This window comes from Eleutherodactylus coqui, chromosome 3 (genome assembly GCF_035609145.1).
Source record: "Eleutherodactylus coqui strain aEleCoq1 chromosome 3, aEleCoq1.hap1, whole genome shotgun sequence".
In the NCBI taxonomy this organism is placed as follows: Eukaryota; Metazoa; Chordata; class Amphibia; order Anura; family Eleutherodactylidae; genus Eleutherodactylus; species Eleutherodactylus coqui.
In genome coordinates, this window is record NC_089839.1 from 61935320 (window position 1) to 61957054 (window position 21735).

At 44.6% G+C, this 21735-nt stretch overlaps 1 protein-coding gene across 4 annotated transcripts in view; it reads right to left on the minus strand.

Annotated features, from left to right (window-relative positions):
- The window catches only part of PLCB4 (phospholipase C beta 4), a 306829-nt gene that overhangs the window by 149542 nt on the left and 135552 nt on the right, over positions 1-21735 (minus strand). For all 4 annotated transcript variants that reach the window (XM_066595660.1, XM_066595661.1, XM_066595658.1 and 1 more), the window contains one exon: positions 1758-1858. In XM_066595660.1, coding sequence (XP_066451757.1) covers positions 1758-1841 — 84 coding nt within the window. In that variant the 5' untranslated portion in view covers positions 1842-1858. The remainder of the gene's footprint in view (positions 1-1757; positions 1859-21735) is intronic.

Below are 21735 nucleotides of genomic sequence, written 5' to 3' on the forward strand. Positions count from 1 at the left end.
AAAGAACATGAGAGAATCCTGATGAAAAGGAATGTCATATATACAATACTGCGTATGATTATGGAATAACGCTTGGTACAGAACGATCATCGGGAATCTCCATCACAATACAGGGTGTGGAAGAGTTTTATAATATATTATCTCCAGCCACATCAACCAGATAACAGGACATAGAGCTATGATATATCATCTCTAACCACATCCAACACATTGTAAGATATACTGTTATAATGTACAATCTTAAGAAACAGTTTAAACTCTACTGTGGGGAAATAGTTTCAAGAGTTTCTAAGAGGGATCAGGTAAATCAAACTAATCTGATCAGTTTCTACAAGGAGGTAAGTTCTAGACTGGACTGGGGAGAATCATTGGATTTCATATATCTTGATTTTCCAAAGCGTATGATACATTAAAGGTTGGTATATAAAATGAGAATGCTTGGTCTGGTGAGAATGTGTGTAAGTGGGTGAGTAACTGGTCAGTGATAGAAAGCAGAGGGTGGTTATAAATGGTACATACTCTGATTGAGTCACCATTACTAGTGGGGTACCACAGGGGGCAGTATTAGGCCCTATTCTTTTAAATATATATTTATTAATGACCTGGTAGAGTGATTGCACAGTAAAATATCAATACTTGATACTAAACTATGCAAGTAGTAAACGCAAAGAAGATACTGTTACAAATGGGTATGGATAAGTTGGGGGCTTGAGCAACAAAGTGGCAAATGAGGTTTAACACTGAAAATGTTAGATTATGCATATGGGCAGAGGAAATACATGTCACCATTACACACTAAATGGGAAACACTCATATGGAAAAGGACTTGGGGGTTTTAGTTAAATGTAAGATTAACTGGAGCAACCAGTGTCAGGCAGCTGCTGCCAAGGCAAGTAGAATTATGGAGCGCATCTTAAGAGGTCTAAGGGCATATGATGAGAACATTGTTCTTCCTCTGTACAAGTCACTGGTCAGGCCACACATGGAATATTGTGGACAGTTTGGGGCACCGGTACTCAAGAAGGACATATCAGAGCTTGAGCGGCTACAAAGGTGGGCAACTAAAGCAATAAATGGAATGGAGAAATTATCAACAGTGGGATTATTTAGTTTAGAAAAGAGACGGTTGAGGGCGACCTAATAACTATGTATAAATATATCAGGGGACAATACAGAGATCTCTCCCATCATCTACTTATACCCAGGACTGTGACTGTAACAAGGGGCGCCCTGCCCTCTATGTCTAGAGGAAAGAAGGTTTCTACACCAACATAGAAGGGGGTTCTTTACTGTAAGAGCAGCGAGACTATGGAACTCTCTGCCTGAGGACATGGTGATGGAGACCTCACTAAGAGACCTGGATGCTTTTCTTGAGTGCTATATCAGAAGTTATAATCACTAGGTTACTAAAGATGGGTGGCTGACCTAAGGATTATTATGATTGCCAGATTCTTGAGTCGGGAGGGATTTTTTTTCTCTAAAATAAAGAAAACTGACTTTTATTGCATCTCCTGGTGTTTTTTACTTCCTCTGGATTGTATGTATGTATGTATTTTTAATCCTTACAACTATGTTACCATGATACATCCCCCTCATTGGTCTCCGTAGCCTCACGCAGTGACTGTCATACGCATGACGCGTGCAGGAAAAATCCATGAATGCACCTGTTTTCCCATTTCCAGACAAGATCCTCCTTTCGATTCTGTCCTCATTACAGATATGTCTCAGTAACAGCAATAAACCATTCAGTCTCTTACCTCTTCGTATCTGTCAAACATAGCTCCATCTTGCATGAAAGAAGGAACAGGCTTCTGCCAATTGAATTCATATGGTTTGGCCATGTTTATTTTACAAGGATCTGGAATATTTAACACACAAACAGAAACACAGTGTCATCCAATGTGCAGAGGCAGAATGGAAGCAAACGCTCAATGATAACATCTATGTTCACATATTATACATTGGTTATGCCCAGGGGCGTAACTAAAGGCTCAGGGGCCCTGATGCAAAACGTGAGCTGGGCCCCCCCCCTCTATCTGTATCTGTACCCGTACCCATACCTAAACCATGCTGAAAAGAGGCATAACTTGAAGCTTCTGGGCCCCAATGCAACACCTGTAACAGGGCCCCCAACTATAGTGCTTTATTCATAGTACTGGGCTCCCTGTATGGAGAAGAGAGGCCTTATGGGCCCCTAAGGCTCTTGGGCCCGGGTGCAACCGCATCCCCTGCACCCTCTATAGTTACGCCCCTGGTTATGCCTCTTGTGGTCGTTAAGTGACAACCATCCAGGGTCTATTAGTTTATTTCTTTACCCTTTTTTTCTATCACTTGCTCGCACTCAGGGTGTAAGGCTAAGCTCACATCTGCGTCATCATTTCCTTTTTCTTCTTCCGTCATGAGAGCAGAAAAACGAAAATGATGGAGTGCTGGATCTGTTGCACGACAGAGACCATCTCCCAGTAGCCCCAAATAGCTCCGATCAGCTGTTATTAGCAGGGAATGCACTGACTAGACATAGATACTCTTGCAGCAGCCACTGGACAAGAAATATCTAGTCCTAAAGCAGTGGGTTCTAAATACACCACTCAAAACTGAGCCTTACGAGCCTCTTATGAGCCTCATGGGGCAAAGAGTGCTACGGCTGCAGAAACGCAGTCCTAAGCTCTTTCTCATGACCTGAAGGTTGCGAGTTTAATGCCTGCATGGTTCAGGTAGCCGGCTCAAGGTCCTTCCGAGGTCGGTAAAATGAGTACCCAGCTTGATGGGTGTTAATAAATAAATTACCTGAAAGCGTTGCAGAATAAGTTGGTGCTATACAAAAGATTTTTTTTATATAAAAATGCTCAATCACTCTTAATTTGTACTTCAGATCTTTACGAAGGATTTAAGATGAAAATCTCTACTGGAATAAATTTAGTAATGTGTTCAAAACAAAAATGAGGTGTCAGCAGTCAATGGAAAGCAAGATCATCAACAAACTTTGGTCTGGATTCCAGAAAAATCAATTTCTCCGGTGAGCTGTGAGCATAAGTCCCCCTACAGGACGTTGGCCCTTATACCACCCTGATGGAGGGTTTCTGACAGTGTGGCTAGTAGCCCGCTGGAGATCATTTTGTAGGTCTTTAGTTGTTCCTCATTATATAGAGCAGCAGATACCAGCCTGATTCTGGGTTGGTGCCCTTCCATGTCCTGTCCAGTTGCCCTCATGTAAATGCCCATGTCCTTGTATCTGCTCCATGTGCTTGGACTGTGTTATTGCTCATACTGTGCAAATATACTGAGCCTTATTACGCCACAGTAAAATGGGTACTCATTTTACCGACCTCAAAAGGATGGAAGGCTGAATCAACCTTGAGCCAGCTACCTGAACCATGCAGGGATTGAACTTGCAACCTTCAGGTCGTGAGCAAGAGCTTAGGACTGCATTTCTGCTGCCTTAACATTCTGCACCATACAGGGTGACAAGGACACTAGCAATATAGAAGAAACTAGAAAACTAGAGAGGAACCAATCAGGAAGGATAAGGGGAGAGTAATAGTCTGTGGCCACCTGTAAAACCTTCCCTTTTAGGGGGTTGTCCTGCCTCTCCGATGATCCTGCTGTCACTTTGACTTGCACAAAAGCAGGTGAAACTGATGTACACTTGCTTCTGCTTCCTCACCAGACACATAGATATCCTTAACGTTTAAGTGACTTGGGGTTGTACTGTGATGTTTAAGTGTTAATCTTGGTTTTTTGACCAAAATACTCTTTGCTTAACGTTTGTCAAAATGTATCACTTTGCAAACCGAGCATAAAAAGAATGGCAACATGAAAATATTCAATCAGAGAAGGAAGTAAAACCCTGTAAAGCTCTTCTGCTTTCTTGGACGGCATGCTTGTAGCCAGTTACACGGTTAATACACAGCGATTTAATATTTATGTTAGGACACATATTGGCAGCCAGCATTGGTTTCTTGAAAGCTGCCTCTATCATAAATCAAAGTAAAGCCTGTGCGATCATAAATCCAGCCTTAATTCGTTTACGTCTGTGGGCAGCTGGAGAGATGCATTAGGGAACATTTCCCTTTAAACAGCTTCCCTGTGTGACCTTCTGGCTTAGCTAAAAGTGGGAGCGCTGTTTGCAGTTTGAGCTTAATGTGCAAAATAGTTAATGATTTTGAGAAGTCATTTATTTTGCACTTTTTTTTGTAGCTGGCAGAATTACATTTGCACATTCATATTTATGTAAAATTGTTCATTTCCTCCTGTCAAAACAACATTAAAAATGTTACTTTAGAAACTTTGTAAAATTAATTATACATGTAACAGGTGGACTGAAAGTCCCAGTCGTTGGGATTGTGCAGTAATAGGCCGGTCTCATAGAGCGGATTCCGCTATCAGCGTCCGCGCTGACTTTCAGCAGCCGTTAAAAGCCATACATTTTTCTTCACACTCGCGGATACGAATTGTGTATTCCATGAGCGGAAGAAAAAATGCAACATGCTCTATTTTACCGCGGAATCCGCACGGACCGGCCCCTATTAATGTTAATGGAGGCGTCCGACCCGCAGCCCATATGCAATTAACACTGCGTATGGGCTGCGGGTCCCCATGTCTACGCTAAGCGACGGCGCTGGAAATACAAACAAAGAAAAAAAGACTGTACTGCGCATAACTACTTAGGAGCCTCCGTGGTCATTCGCAGTACAGCGATATGCCGCACACAGGATAACCGGCCATAGGCTTCCCGTATGCCGAATCTGACCTGGTTGTGTGAGCCCGGCCAAAGTATTTCAGCATGTTTCTCAGTACAATAACATAAATATGGGGATTGCAGAGGTTGCAGTTGATATGAGACCCCGTGAGCCAACAGACCCCTCTCTATCCTCTCCCTGAACCCATCTGGATGATGAGTGCAGGGAAGCAATGAAGCCTGGATAGGTGAGTAACCATTACCCCCTGGTATATAGCATGGACCCTCCCACTGCACTCCACCAGGGATCTTAACATTAACCCTTTCACTGCCCTAGACCACAAGGGATCCTTATATTAACCCCTTCACTGCCCTAGACCACAAGGGATGCAGGCAATAACCTTCACTGAACTAGACCTGGATGCTACGTGTCCCTGTATATCTGGATGTTTTATAGCTCATATTTAATGTTAAGTGAACCAAAACAATATAACCCTGTTTCAGGTCAAATTTTTCTAAAAGTTCAGTTCGACATGAACCCAAACCGAGCTTTTAGCAAAATTCTACCGAAAACAGGGTTTGCTTAACCCTAGTCCTGAACACTGGTGCATAACACTGTTCAAGAGCCATAAAAGCCCTGTATAATACTCAGTGTTATATGGAGCTTTTACAGCTGTTATACAGGGTTAAACATCAGTTTTAGTGGCTTTGATGAACTTCCAGTTTGGTATAAATTAATTCTGACTAAACTGAATTTTTGAAAAGTTTGCTCATCACTATTTAGGAGGTTGCAGTTCTGTATTGTTTGGCCTAGAGGGACCAGTACCCAGGCCCCAACTGGCCTACTCAATAGCTACAAAGGCTTTGCGAGTCAGCCATAGCCACCAGTCAAAATGGGAAGTTGCACAAGGGAAGGTGGGTCCAAGTGGAACTTCTGCCCCAGGGCTATGAACCTTTAGCCACACCTCCGTCTTAGTAGTAATTGTATGAGAATGAGTCTCGAATTTCTAGCACTGGTACCGATCCAAGCAGATTAGCCTCATTCGATGTGTCTGGTAAACCGATGGGGATTCTGTATAGAGTACATGTCAATAGATGGCCTGGAACTGTTTTTTCAAATTAATTTTAATGAGAAATTAAATTGTCACAATCCATGTGAAATGTCAGCCGTTTAAACAAGGCTTTGGGTGGATCGACCCCACATTGTGCCTGTAGTGCATTGTAAAAATGGGAGAAAATATAGGTTTTAAAAAAACACCCATAAAACCACATAAACAGCAGAAAACTTAAATATTAGCAAAATACTGACATTCTAAGTCACATGCCTCTTAATAGATTTTGCACATTTTGGACTATCCTAAAGCCAGAAAATGAAAACCTAACCTCCTCATACTTTAGTATTTGCACCGAAATATACCAAAATTTGTAAGTTTTCTGGCTTTAGTAAGAAGAAATCTGTGTAAGGCCGCCATCACACAGCTTAGGGCAGCGGAGTATACACCACAAATACACACTGCATCCACAGTGGCCAAATCTGCATGGAAATGGCGTGGATTTGGGCGCATTTTTCCATTACGGATCTGCTGCAGGATGTAACCCTTAGGCTAGGGTCCACACGGGGCTGATCTCCAGCAGAATGTCCGAGCGGGCATTGTGGAAAGCCTGCCTCTAAAGTGGGTTTTATTGTGAATTCCTGTGTAGAATTCACCCCATCATTAAGGGTCTGCGCGGAAAGTCAGCAGCAATTCTGCTCCGTGTGGACCCCATCTTATATTTCAAGGACCCCGCAGCATAAATAGACATGCTATGGATTTGTTGCAAAACATTTCTGTACCATATGAAGGAGATTTTTTTTAAATCCCTTCTACATGTTTCGTACTGTAAATGCAGTGATTCAGCTAGGGGAAATACCGCAGCATTTCCTTCCCGTATGAAGGCGGCCTAAAAGTTCAGGCCACACTCCCAAGTAAGTCACGCCCGATTATTTTTAGTTTTACAAAATACAAATTTTGTGCAATTTCAGAATATGTGATGGTTTAAAAAGTTTTTTAACAAGTTTACACAAAAAAGCTGGTGCAAATGCATTAATAAGCCCCCCCCCCCCCCCCCCCCGCTGACTGCTGCTTACTGCTAATACAGCATGAAACCCAAGGATGATGGAAGAGAGTGTTACATAAGTAGTAAAAATAAGAATATGGCGCCTCACATGCAAAAAACAAGTATTTTGCTCATAGCAAGCAAGTTGTGATGTTCTTCTGGGTTTCTGCACACGGATATAGGCTACTGTCCTCGGAATGGCACACTCATGTGAGTGTAATAGTAGGCTGCTGTCACATCTGCCATGGGGGTTCCATTTTCCTGCTGCGTTCGAGGGGAATCCCCTGTCCATCTTATGACGGAACCGAACAGCGCAGAATGGAGCCCATTGACTATAAAGGGGTCCGTGTGGTTTGCACTCAGCTGTGCGGTATTTTACCGGATGAATTGGCACTGCAGGCAGCAATTGTTCTACAAGTATTTTTTGCCGCACCTCCGAACGGAAGTTCCAGCGCAGTTGTGAAAGCAGCCTTAAGTCCCCATAGATAAACAATGACATTTGTGCAGACGGACAGAATGCAGAGAGCTTAAGAACGTAAACTAATGGTGCGTCAGATCGTTGCAGAACTTTCCATGAAACGAGCTCTACGGTATGTAAATGTACCGTATGCAACTGTTAGGCGGCTTCCCACTTGCGTCAGCGCTCAGTTCAGGGCTTCTGTCTCTCTGCTCTTCCATCCATTGTTTCCCCCATTGATCTGAATGGGGTTCAAAAAAATGGAAAGCAAACAAAAAGGCTTCCGTTTGCTTCTGTTCTGTTAGGCTTCTGTATTTTGGATAGAAAAAAAACGCAGTCCGCAGCGTTATACTTCCATCCAAAAAATGGAAACCCGACAGAACGTAAGCCGCGCCGTTTGCTTTCCATTTTTGAAACTATATTGAAATCAATAAGGAAAAAAAAACATCCGTTTTATTTCAGTTTCCTACAAAACCGGGGCAGTGAGATGGAAACCCTGAACTGAGCCCGAAGGCGGGTGTGAAGGCAGCCTTAGCCCGTGTTCACATGGACGAGAAAATCATGCCAGATTTGTGTGTTGCAAGACTCAACTGTCCTATCTTTGGGCATTCCCGTTAGAATGCCTTGCATCGCCATTGTTTTCGATGGGCCCAGCACAGCCTTGCACAGCGTGTGAGGAGCACGTGAGTGCGATGCCAGGTGTCCCATTGAAAACAATGAGAAACACTCTGATCTTTCGCCACGGCGCTACTTCCCTAAAGTGATGCAAGGTGGTTTGAACATAGAAACGTCTCGTATTGGCGGGGACATTGCATGTTGGCAAGCGCGATATTGTGCTGATATCACACTTGCCCGTGTGAAGTCAGCCTTAGAATGCTACCAGATAAGATATAATGTGGAATCCGGACAGCAATGAGCTGCTCACAAGATATTAGCCGTATACCGTGAAGATAGTAGCAGTCATCACCCTCGCCGTGCGCTCCTGAAGAATATTTACAGCGCTAATGATGTTTCTGTGTGCTTGACCTAATTATGTGACCTTATCTCGCCTGGAATGTGGGGCCTTGGAGGAGATGCCAAATTTCAGTTCTGTGCCAGGACACAGATTAAATGATCCATTTTTGTATCCTTAAATGACATTAAACTTTACAAGCAGCAGAATGATATGAAAGTGCAAGGGATGGATAACAGCACTTTACTCCTAGGGGAGCAGTGATTACATGGGGGGTCCACCTTCAGGCACGAATAGTCTTTACATGGGTGGTCCACCTTCAAGCACCGAATAGTCATTACATGGGGGTCCACCTTCAAGCACCGAATAGTCATTATATGGGGGTCCACCTTCAGCCACCGAATAGGCTTTATATGGGGGGTCCACCTTCAGGCACCGAATAGTCTTTACATGGGGGTCCACCTTCAGGCACCGAATAGTCTTTACATGGGTGGTCCACCTTCTAGCACCGAATAGTCATTACATGGGGGTCCACCTTCAGGCACCGAATAGTCTTTACATGGGTGGTCCACCTTCTAGCACCGAATAGTCATTACATGGGGGTCCACCTTCAAGCACCGAATAGTCATTACATGGGGGTCCACCTTCAGCCACCGAATAGGCTTTATATGGGGGGGTCCACCTTCAGGCACCGAATAATCTTTACATGGTTGGTCCACCTTCAGGCACCGAATAGTCTTTACATGGGGGATCCATCTTCAGGCACCGAATAGTCTTTACATGGGGGATCCATCTTCAGGCACCGAATAGTCTTTACATGGGGGGTCCATCTTCAGGCACTGAATAGTCTTTACATGGGGGGGTCCATCTTCAGGAACCGAATAGTCTTTACATGGGGGGTCCACCTTCAGGCACCGAATAGTCATTACATGGGGGGGGGAGTTCCACCTTCAGGCACCGAATAGTCTTTACATAGGGGGTCCACATTCAGGCACCGAATAGTCTTTACATGGGGGGTCCTCCTTCTGGCACCGAATAGTCTTTACATGGGGGGTCTACCTTCAGGCATCAAATAGTCTTAACATGGGGGGGTGTCTACCTTCAGGCATCAAATAGTCTTAACATGGGGGAACCACCTTCAGGCACTGAAAAGTCTTTACATGGGGGGTCCATCTTCAGGCACCGAATAGTTTTTACATGGGGGTCCACCTTTAGGCACCGAATAGTCTTTACATGGGGGGGGTCCACCTTCAGGCACCGAATAGTCTTTACATGGGGGGGGGGTCAACCTTTAGACACTGGATAGTCTTTACATGGGGGGTCCACCTTCAGGAATCGAATAGTCTATACATGGGGGGGTCCACCTTCCAGGCAGGGTAAACCATGGATCCCTGTAGTATCAGCGTGGATGAAACAGATTGCTGTGCATCCAGGCCACAATACGCCAGTGACCCTTGGCTGACACTGCTTGCAATATGCCAGCCTCGATTACGCTAAAATGAAATTGCATAATATTTGCACTTGTCCATATTTCTAACATTACCTTATATACTTCTGATTTAGACTTTATGTTTCATCATAGTTTATTTATTAAGTCATTCTCTGTATAACGCTCAACAAAACACATTTCTGTTCTTTTTCTGTATTCCCGAATTCCTTTGCCTTACAGAACTTGAAATGGCGCACTTCATTTATTGCAACCTCTAAATACGGAAAGTTTCTCAGTGGTTGGGGAAGAGTGTGAAATGAACATGGAGGGACTGTCCCTCTGGGCCTGATCATCTCAGCAGTACTGATTACTATCATTCATACTCTGACAACACAGATACTGACTCCCAGAAAGGCTGCCGCACATACTGGGAGAAATGAAACATGGGGTAAGACCTTGGACATGGACTATCTTCCACTTGTCAACAGATCTTCAATGCTCAATGCTACTCCCCTTGGTGAGTTGTTCTGGTATAGGCACAACGTCTGAATGTTTCCATAGGAAACCATTGGTTCTAATAGTCCCATGACCGGCTTAGCTGTGCAGATTCCCTCGTGTGAACGAGAACCCAGCGGCAAATACTGAAAGACATACAACAGCACTGGATGCTGCTGAAAAATAGAAAGGACCATAATGCACGGAGCGTTAGCAAGGAAAGATGGAGCTCCACCCAATTGTCTCAAAATCCAAACAGGGTTAGTTGGAGTTCCTTGAAGCCTAATCAGAGGCTCTTTAAAACAAGACCTGTTCTTTTTACAATATGAATGGTAAAATAATTCTTGAATCTTATGGATACTTGCTGTGGGCACCCTGCCCAGAATATGGAATTACCGAATGCTTTTACCAGCCCCTGCAAAAATCTTGTTTGAGATAAAAATGAGAGCAGGACACCATTTTTTGGGGTCCTTCCCCATGGCAACAAGGTTAAGAATCACTGGTCTATGATATTTAGTAATCATCAGTACAGTCTAAGGCCTCGTTCACAGGAGCTTTGTTTTGCACATGCGTGTGTGCACAAAAATCCGTGCACCCATGCATGTGCCAAACGAAGCTGCGTACCTATTGCCGTTAATGGGGCTGACGCTGCTGCCATCGGCCGCATTGAAAGCAATAGCATGCCAGCAAACCCTGCAGTGGTTTTCGGGGAAGGGCTTTAAATATAAACCTGTCCCTGAAAATCATTCCTAGCTGTAGTAAAAAATAAAAAAATATATACTTACCTCACCGACGCTGTCGAGAATTCAATGTATGGCTGAGCACTGCTTGTGATTGGCTGAGCACTTAGCCAATCAGAAGCAGCCCTTTCAGCAGGCGGGGATTTTATATCCCAGCCTGTTGAAATAACTTCATTACAGTGCCGGAGACCAAGCGGCTAGATGTGCCTGAGCCCTGGCAGCGCCGGAGAGGTGAGTATACATATATTTTTTTTCTTACTACAGCTAGGAATGATTTTCAGGGAAGGGCTTATATTTAAAGCGCTTCCCCAAAAATCACTGCAGGGGGTGCCGGTATCCTATTGCTTTCAATGGGGCCACCGGCAGCAGTGGCGTCCCCATTGATGGCAATAGGCACGCAGCTTAGTTCACGCATGTTTTGGCACATGGGTGGATGCACAGATTTGTGCGCACACATGCACGTGCAAAACAACGCTCCTGTGAACGAGGCCTTAGGGTTGATGTACTTGCAATGCTAGGAAATATTACCGTAATGTGGGGCATATTTTATATGAATCAATAGAAAAAACCTCTGTATAAAATCGTAGGCACCCTGAGGTACGGCAAGCGCATACAGCAAACTAAGGGCGCCATTTTACAGATCAGTAGAACATTATTATTTTTGTGGACTAAAATGCAAGAATCCTAACAAAACCAACATAAATATATATGCCCTGGGAATTAGTAGATTACATGGAATATAATACACTACCCAGTATTTGAATCCATGACCCTGGTATAAAACAATAGCCACATCGGAAAGAGACGAATAAACATCACGGTGCGATATTACATGGCTGCTATAAATATGTCCAGTCCGGCGGGATGACTCACTGTTTGATGGCACAGGTTTATTCCAGATATTCGATAGTGGATGGTGGATTCTCATTAATCATATGACTCACTGTGACACAGACCTTTTGCTGGTCGCATCTATTCACTTTGAAATTGAACATGTTACAATATAAACAACATTGAGAATTAAGGACATAAATGTTTATACGTGTATCGGGCTGGTTCTACTATGTATGTGTCATTACTGCGGAGTCTCTGATACAGAATTACATTCTATTAGTATAATATATATTAAACACTGAATCACCGAATGGCCACTTTTTTCAGAGCCCCCAGCCTATTTACTTTTGGAAGTTCCCTTGTTGCAATTAGACACGTGACCCCAAAGTACAGTATGACATCAAGTGAGCAAGTGTTATGTGGATCAGCCATTGCTGAAGTAACAGGGTCTCCTCTATGATGGTCCCTAGAAAACTTCATGCTATGTGTTCCATTAATAGGGGTACTTTATTACTTAAGGCCCATTTACACGGAGCGATGATCGCTCAAAGATTGCTCAAACGACACTTTAAGTGACAGCTTTGAGCGATCATTTTGCATAAACTATTAAGTAGCTACTCAGCTACTTAAGAGCAATTAGGTGTGCAAATGAAGCCTTAGGCTTCATTCAGCTGAAGCTGAAGGCTGCATTCAGACGAACGTATATCGGCTCGGTTTTCACGCCGAGCCGATATACGTTGTCCTCGTGTGCAGGGGGGAGGGGGGAGGATGGAAGAGCCAGGAGCAGGAACTGAGCTCCCGCCCCCTCTCTGCCTCCTCTTCGCCCCTCTGCACTCTTTGCAATGGGGAGAGGCAGGACGGGGGCGGGGCTAAGTTCTGAGAATTTGCCCCCCCCCCCCCCCTGCACATGAGGACGAGGTATATCGGTTCGGCGTGATAACCGAGCCGATATACGTTTGTCTTAATGCAGCCCGAGGGCTCTTATCTGCTTTCACTTCCTTTGTTCTCTGACGGGAAACAATGCTATCAGCACTACCCATGGGGAACTGCTGATAAGGCCAAATGACGATTTTTAGGTTGGACTGGATTTAACGATCAGCTAGCAGTGCCGGAAAAGTGCACGATGACTATGCGTTTAGATGCAATGATTATCGCTCAAACGATCGCTTTTTAGCGATTTTTGAGCAATCATCACTCATGTAAATGGGCCTTTAGTGATCATCGCTCCGTGTAAATAGGCCTTTACCTGGCAACCATGGTTAGCTTATGTAGATTACGTCTTTTTTATGCAAATGATGGATGGAATAATGACTCCACATTACCATCTATTAGAAGGTAGCTACTAGAGATGAGCGAGCGTACTCGCTAAGGCAAATTACTCAAGCGAGTATCGCCATTTTTGAGTACATGCCTGTTTGCCCGAAAAGATTCAGGGGCCGGCGGGGGAGAGCGGGGGGAAAACTGGGGAGAGATCTCTCTCTCACCTCCGCTCCCCCTGCTCACTCCCGCAACTCACCGCTCACCCCCGCCGGTCCCCAAAGCTTTTTGGACGAGCAGGCATGTACTCGAAAATGGCGATACTCGCTCGAGTAATTTGCCTTAACAAGTACACTCGCTCATCTCTACTAGCTACCCTATCAGTCAGGTTGTATTTAATAGGGTAAGTGCAACATAGGTCTGAGAAATTCGGACCACCATTGCAATTGTTTACCTACAATTTTACACATGATTTTCAAGCGTGTGCGATGCCTTTTGCTTGAAAAATGCGTAATAGTTCATGTGCATGAAAAAAAAAAATCGCAAATGGTTCAAATAGTTGAAATGTTAAAAATGCATTGTACTAGCCTGTGAGTGCGATCTGTCTTTTTCAGACTCCTATAGGAAATACTATATGCCTCAAAACAGGCCATGCTGTCATTTACCGATCTCAGACCATTGCTCCAAGAGGAAAATCATGCATGTGAACAAACAGATTAAAATGAATGTGTTTTTCACATGCGAGTTCCATCCATACCACTATGAGACAGAACTCACATGTGAAGCTCGCCCGTGTAAATACAGGCACAATATCAGACTTTATACCATGACTGGGGATATAAGGGTGGTTTCACATCTCTGCTGGAACCTCCGTTTGTGCAGATTCAGCAAGAAATATCAGAACAAAAAGCTCTGCATGCACCACTTTTTCTCCCATTAAAATTACGGACAGCTAAGCGAAATCCGAATGGACCCCATTAAAGTCAATGGGGTCCGTTCGATGCTGTTTAGTTCCGTCATAAGATGGAGTTGTTTGGCCAGGGGATTCCCCTTTCCTGCTCCCCGAACGGAGCAGGAAAACAGACCCCACCGCAGATATGGAAGCACACTAAGTCAAACTAGAATATCCTATTGAAAGGTCAGACATTGACCCATATGCAGCTACTTTCCAATAGGGGGCACTGTGAATCATTCCAGCGCTCATTTGGATTGCTTCCTCGCAGGAACATTTCCTGGTCTATAAGACTCCCTACACCATCATGGTGGTCTCTACAAGGAGAAGCTTCACCCACTCAGGGCCCACTTTTTTCTTTTTAACTACTTTTACTCTCCCCGCATGAACATTCTGTATGTGTTCTAACCTTTGTATTCATAAATTATTTGCCCCCCGTCTTAGGTTATTTGCTTGTATTATCAGCTTGGTCTTTCGCAGATTCTTAGCGCTCATGCTCATGGCCGGGTCGGATTCCGATTGCGAAATCTTGCAGTGGAATCAGACCCGGCGCCCCACAGAGACCCCATACTTACCTCTCCGGATCCGCTGCGAACGTCTCAGCCAGCGAGCATGCGCAGTGCATGGTATGATGAGCCGGCGCTGGGCTGTGAAGTGGATTCTCACGGTACTTCTGCAGTGTGCACTGCATGGAATATCGCGGTACAGATGGCTTCCATTGACTGCAATGGATGCCGTCCATGCAGGGGCGTAACTAAAGGCTCAGGGGCCCTGATGCAAAATGTGAGCTGCCCCCCCTCCCCCTCTATCTGTATCTGTACCCATACCCATACCTAAACCACGCTGCACAGAGACATAACTTGAAGCTTCTGGGCCCCAATGCAAAACCTGTAACAGGAAGCCCAACTATAATGCTTTATTCATAGTACTGGGCTCACTATATGGAGAAGAGAGGCCTTATGGGCCCCTAAGGCTCCTGGGCCTGGGTGCAACCGCATCCCCTGCACCCTCTATAGTTACGCCCCTGCGTCAATGCAATTTTTCGCACAGAATAGAGCATGCTGCGATTCTCCCCCTCGAGTGGAAAATTACAGATGATTTCCGCTTGTGGGCAGGGGAGAATCATTTACCATTGCATGCCTATGGATGGTCATTGCTGCGAAATTTGTGGCCGTGAATTCCACAGCGATATAATCCATCCGTCGGCATTAACCCTTAAATAAAGAATTTCGACAGCAAACATAATTTTTTTCAATGTTTTTTAGCCATATATTTCTGTCATTTGCATCTAGAGCAAGAAGATATACAACTTAGATCTCATCCACACTAGTGTTTTTATGCATCTATTTAGCCGCAATAACACGTCGGCCGAAAATCGCGACCCTCTGAAGCGTTGGATTCCAATGTATTCGTTCAGATGGACGATGCTTAGCCACGCAAAATCGCGGAGCCAGCCAAAATAAGGCATACGCGGCCAAATACGATGGCGCTACTACTACAGGCCTCCATGTACTAATGGAGTTTGACAAGGAGGTATAATTACCTGCAAGCAGATCTCCCTTCTATAGGGATTTATATAAAAGGGAGCAAGGCAAAAAAAATAAGCATCTAGGGTAATAAAAACTAGTATTTGGCACCTGATGGCTCCTCTGCCGTAAGAGAAATGTTACTTTCAGAAGACATGTTGGGTGAATTGTATTCACTGGAGCAAATCCTTAATGAATCGGCTACATTGTTTCCAGGATCTCAGATGTCTGAGAAATCCGAGTCCCTGCAGCAGACACAGGAATGTTGTTGGTATCATCTGATTATATAACATTTACTAAAATAGTTACTTTCTCAAACACGTGGTGCATGGAAAGAAAAATTGATTTTTTACATGGCCATCTACGGTATGTGGCTCACTTTGCATTCCTTACTGAAGATTACTGCTAGGTCTTTTTTTTTTCCAGCCATGCAGTTTCTTAAGTGGGACGACAACCATTACCAACAAGGGAAAGGTCTCTGAAGTTACAATGGGACTAGTGTAAACAGATGAATAATAATGGGTGACAGTGAGAGATTAGCGCTCATTCGCACGAGCGTTTATATGTGCAAATTTACCTATGCTTCTTTGCGTGCGTAATTCCCATGAATAGGACCTGTTGATTGGTTCGTTCACGATGGAGTGTTTTTGCAGGGTATTTTGGTCGCACAAAAAAAAAATTGTCCTACTTTGTGCGTATTTACACAGCGAAATACCGCATAAGGCCTTATTCACAGGAACGTTTTATCGTCCGAGAACCGTAACCATCTCAAGCATTGGATTCCAGTGCATTCATGCAGAGGGGCTACTTTCTGGCCGGACGGAAAATATAACACATACGCTGCGCATTCTGACTGGCGAGGCCGGAAAAGATTTGGCCGGCAGATCCCATAGAAGCCTACGTAAGCTGCCGGTAAGGGGAGGGGGAGGGACTTTAGTGGTGAATCGCACTGCTAAACTCCCTCCCAGCTCACTCCCCCTACCGTTTCTGGCAGCTCCAATAGGCTTCTATGGGAGCTTCTATTGCCGTGATCAGCCGGCAAAGGGAGGGGGAGAGAGTTTAGCAGTGGAATTCCGGGCTGCGGTGCATATACGCCACACCCAGCCATCTGTATGTGTGAGAAAATGCGAGCTTTTGCGGTGACTTGGTCGTGGCTTTCTCTCATTCATGCGAATTTCGGCCATGATGCGGGCAGCCAAAAATTACAACACCCCTGTGAAAGAGGCCTTAAGTGCATGCAGCACGTAAATACACTGCACACAAGTGCATGCAATTGCATATATACGCAGCACACGTACGTGACCGAAACCCATAATATACCCGTGTGAATGCACCCCTTATAATAAGATTAGCTGTGGGGGGGGACAACTTCATTCATAAGAAAATTACAGTATGCCATAGAAATATAGAAAATTGATGGCAGAAACAGATCACATAGGCCATCTATCTGGCCCTTACATTAGTCCCTATTTCTCTATACTTATTCCCATTATTCCCTATATCTACCCTTATCCTAGGCCATCTGGATTGATTTATTGTTGATTTTCCAACCACCTCTGCTGGAAGTTTGTCCGATCGTCCACTACTCTTTCAGTACAATACTATTTCCTGCTTCTGATCTTCCCCCAACTGATCTCAGATGCCCCCTTGTTCAAGTGTTTAGCTTCCTAATAACAAGACTTCCTTCCGGAACCCTATTTATACCTTGTCTTCCAGCGCTTTGAGTGCTCGTTTTCTCCAACTTGTCTTGATCCAGTAATTGCAACCTTCAGGCTGATTTAGCAAGCTGCAAGCAATTGACCACCAGCTAAGAGTAGTCTTGTAAGCTTCACACGCTTTGCATGCGAGGACAAAGCCAAAAGTCAAAGCTGGGCAGACAGTACTAAATGAAAACATTTCTGTACATAAGATAAGCACACAATACCAGTAAGCCAAGTAAAGTTCATTCTTATACAAGAAATTAAAAAGCGAATTTATTTCAATGGGCTTGGCCATCTCGGACAATCTCCTTTCTGTAGGCAGTAAGCTGATCGCTGGGGGTCTGCCTGCTGGGACCTCTACACATTCTATCATTAAATAGATGGTTGCATAGTCCTTCGGAAGGAGAACTGCTCTTTGCCTCCCTACGCTGGCACCGGCCACATTAGCGCCAAAGTTCAGCTCTGATTTGATCATAAATCGGTTTAGAAGACGTTACAGGAGAAAAAAAGAGAGAAGGACTGGATATGGAGCATGTGCCAGCATTCAGCAACTTGCCGTATGTACTGTGTGCACAGAAGATGCAGAAGACAAGGAGTTGAAAATTGTTCATAAAACAATGTACTTTCTGTACTGTACTTTCACACAGGAGTGATAGGTGGAGCGCACCGGAGGGCGATCTCCTCCAGCCATCCGCCTCCATTCGCTGCAAGGAGGCAGCCGTACAAGGATGAACGACTGCCTATATAGACCGAGCAAGAACTCTCTCAGTAGTTGGTTCATTTACAGTGAGTTAAAAAACCAAGGGACAAGCCAGGATTGAGCAATCGTCAGCAATGAATTAATGCATTATTATGCTAATGTCTCTTAAATTGATTTCTTTGGGTTACTTTAGTGCAGGAACAAGCATGCTCTACATACAGACCCTCGTACAATGCTGGAAACATTTCATTTACCCTGGATAGGTATTTCTGTGGACACTGTATATTAAAACATTATTCACAGAAAAAGCCAAAAATACAATACCTGAAGGTCTGCAAAGCAGACACGGTCGCCATAAGGCAGGCACAATCGCCGTAGGGCAGGCGCAATGGCCGTAAGCCCTGGAGATATGCAGTCAGCCAGACAATAAAGTGGAGGAGCAGCTTGTTCATTGCAGGCTAATATGCAGTCACCCACTCAACCCAGCCCAGATTGGGGAGGAGTGACTGCATATACTAATAGCCTGCACATGTGAACGATACCAAAGATGCCAGCCACAGATGGATGGTGACCCACCATACAGGATAACAACCCTGGCTGATATAACAGCGGGTTGCCCTGCACCAACTAGCAAACTACATACAAAAGTGCTAATGCATACTAATAAAATGCAGGTGTTGGTACTGCATTTTGGCCAAAACGCATAGGCTGACGGGCCGGCATCTTTGGTATCGTGCCTATGGCGACCGTGTCTGCTTTGCAGACCTTCAGGTATTGTATTTTTAGCTTTTTCTGTGAATCTCTTTGTTTTTTCCCTCACCTCTGTGATTTTATGTAATTTATAGTGAGTTTGCGTAGGTACTGACGGAAGCGGTGTGGCCTCGGCGCGGCCCGTCAGCCTATGCGTTTTGGCCAAAATGCAGTACCAACACCCGCATTTTATTAGTATGCATTAGTACTTTTGTATGTAGTTTGCTAGTTGTTGGGGGAGCCCAAGATGTCAGCCAGTGTGGCCCACTTTAGAGATACAGGGCAACCCGCTGTTATATCAGCCAGGGTTGATATCCTGTATGGTGGGTCACCATCCATCTATGGCTGGCATCTTTGGTATCGTTCACATGTGCAGGCTATTAGTATGTGCAGTCACTCCTCCCCAATCTGGGCTGGGTTGAGTGGGTGACTGCATATTAGCCTGCCAAGAACAAGCTGCTCCTCCACTTTATTGTCTGGCCGACTGCATATCTCCGGGGCTTACGGCCATTGCGCCTGCCCTACGGCGATTGTGCCAATGGCGATTGTGCCTGCCTTATGGCGATCGTGCCTATGGCGACCGTGTCTGCTTTGCAGACCTTCAGGTATTGTATTTTTGGCTTTTTCTGTGAATACTGTATATTAAAACAGGTATGTCAGAAGTGGTGATAGGTCTTCTTTAAAGAGGCTCTCCGGGCCTGGAGAAACAAAGATGGCCGCACCAGCTTCTCTGACTACCTGATGCACACTGTGTATTAGTCTATATCATTCTATACACCTGCTTTGACTGCCCTGTGAGCAATGCTGGCAATCAGAGCAGCATGTATTGTCTTAGACTAATGATGCATATTGATACACAGTGTACACCAGGTAGTCCAGAGAAGTGGTGCGGCCATTTTTGTTTCACCAGGCCTGGTGGGTCGCTTTAAATCCATGTCCACGATGCCTCTGTTGTAGTATGTACTTATATTGGATTTTGTAGTTGACGATTTTCAAGTGAAGAAAGCTATCACTATATATATTGGCTAGATGTAGTCCAAAAACTACACTGATCCATGCAAAAAGACATCTGGTCCATAGAAGTCTACTAGTAATTATTAGGAAATTATAGTACATAGCTCTGCTACATGTACGTCACACACATAGCTCTGCTACATTCACATCACACAGACAGCTCTGCTTAATACATTGTTCATTCGATACAGCAGAGATGAGAAGCAGCACAGCACTGGAGATGAAGGACCTGTGATAACATAACCATCATACTCCGCCCCTGATCACATGACTGTGATGCTCATTCCGAGTGAATGACTTACATGCTCCGCCCCTGATCACATGATGGTGACATCATCAAAGGTCCAGCATCCTTGTGCATATTATAGACACACTACAAACCTCTGCAGTCTTAGTTGCAATGGAATACTAACAAACCCCTAGCCAGACAGCAGCCATGTGCGTACAAGATCTGTGATGATGTCATTGTCATGTGATATGGGGTAGAGCATGTAACTCCCTCACTGGGGATGAATGACCTTTGATGACGTCACTGTTATGTGATCAGGGGCAGAGCATGTAAGTCACTCACAAAGCCACTTACTACTCACGCACACACGGACAGGTCATCGTTAGTAGTTTGATGACTGTATTCCACGTATACAGTACCATATGTGCATTTTCCTGGCCCACAGATGTGCACGGTGTGAAGAGAGTCTAATGGCCCTTTTACATGGGCCAAGAATCTCATGATTCTCGTTACCCAAGCGAACGAGCTGGGGATGTCATCATCAGCTCATTCGCGCTCGGGCTGCTTGTTTAGACTTCTTGTTGAGAATCATGCAATGCTCGTTCCCTGATCGCTTTGTGCTTCATATTACTAGTGAACGATCAGTGCTTAAACTGCCTGATAAGTGACCGAGCCGGCAATAGTTTTTACGCTCCAGCTGAAACTGAACGATGGACAAGAACCGCATGATTCTCGGTCATCCCTCAGCGAATGGCTCGTGTTTAAACCTAACCATTATAATTCAGTTTTGCTTGTTTGAATGAGTTTCTGAATGATTATTGTTCCATCTAAGATCATCTTTTTACATATACCCTGCTTCCCTGAAAATAAGACATACCCTGAAAATAAGACATAGCACGATTTTCCAGAATTTTTGAGGATGCAAAATGATTTTTCAGGCTTTTTGAGGGTGCTTGAAATATAAGCCCTACTCCAAAATTAAGCCCTGCTAACAGTTAATTTAAAAAGTCAATTTAAATAGTGTCCAGGCAGCTATACATGTAAAAAACTTAAACCGTTTTGAACAAAAATTAATATAAGACACTGTCTTATTTTCGGGGAAACACGGTATTCAGGCCACCGAAGCCTATGGGAACGTCACAAGACACATTTGGGCACCTTCTTTTGTAGACCAGACCTATCCTTCCGATGTAGCTCATAAACATGATGCCAAGAGGGCCTAAAGCTATAGGACAGAGGTCTCACTGCTTAACAGAAGAGGATTCAGTGACTTTAGATATGCTCTTTAATATACGGTCTTTAAGGAATCACAAGCTCCTTGGCTGCTGCCAGAATAAGCAGTCCTGAGGGGAAATGTAAAACCACACAATGTATATGATCTCTGCTGTTTGGCCTCCGTGAAGTAAAGAGACAACTTTCCAGAAATCTCCTCCTGAAGAATGCACTCAGTAATACGCGTGAAACCAGCGGCGCACACTTGTCAGCACTACATAAATTTCCGCATGTAGACAGCATTAAAGGGGTTGTCCCGAGGCAGCAAGTGGGTCTATACACTTCTGTATGGCCATAATAATGCACTTTGTAATGTACATTGTGCATTAATTATGAGCCATACAGAAGTTATAAAAAGTTTTATACTTACCTGCTCCGTTGCTGGCGTCCTCGTCTCCATGGAGCCGACTAATTTTTGGCCTCCGATGGCCAAATTAGCCGCGCTTGCGCAGTCCGGGTCTTCTGCAGTCTTCTATGGGGCTCCGTGTAGCTCCGTGTAGCTCCGCCCCGTCACGTGCCGATTCCAGCCAATCAGGAGGCTGGAATCGGCAGTGGACCGCACAGAAGAGCTGCGGTCCACGGAGGAAGAGGCCATCTTCAGCGGTGAGTAGAGAAGTCACCGGAGCGCGGGGATTAAGGTAAGCGCTCCGGTG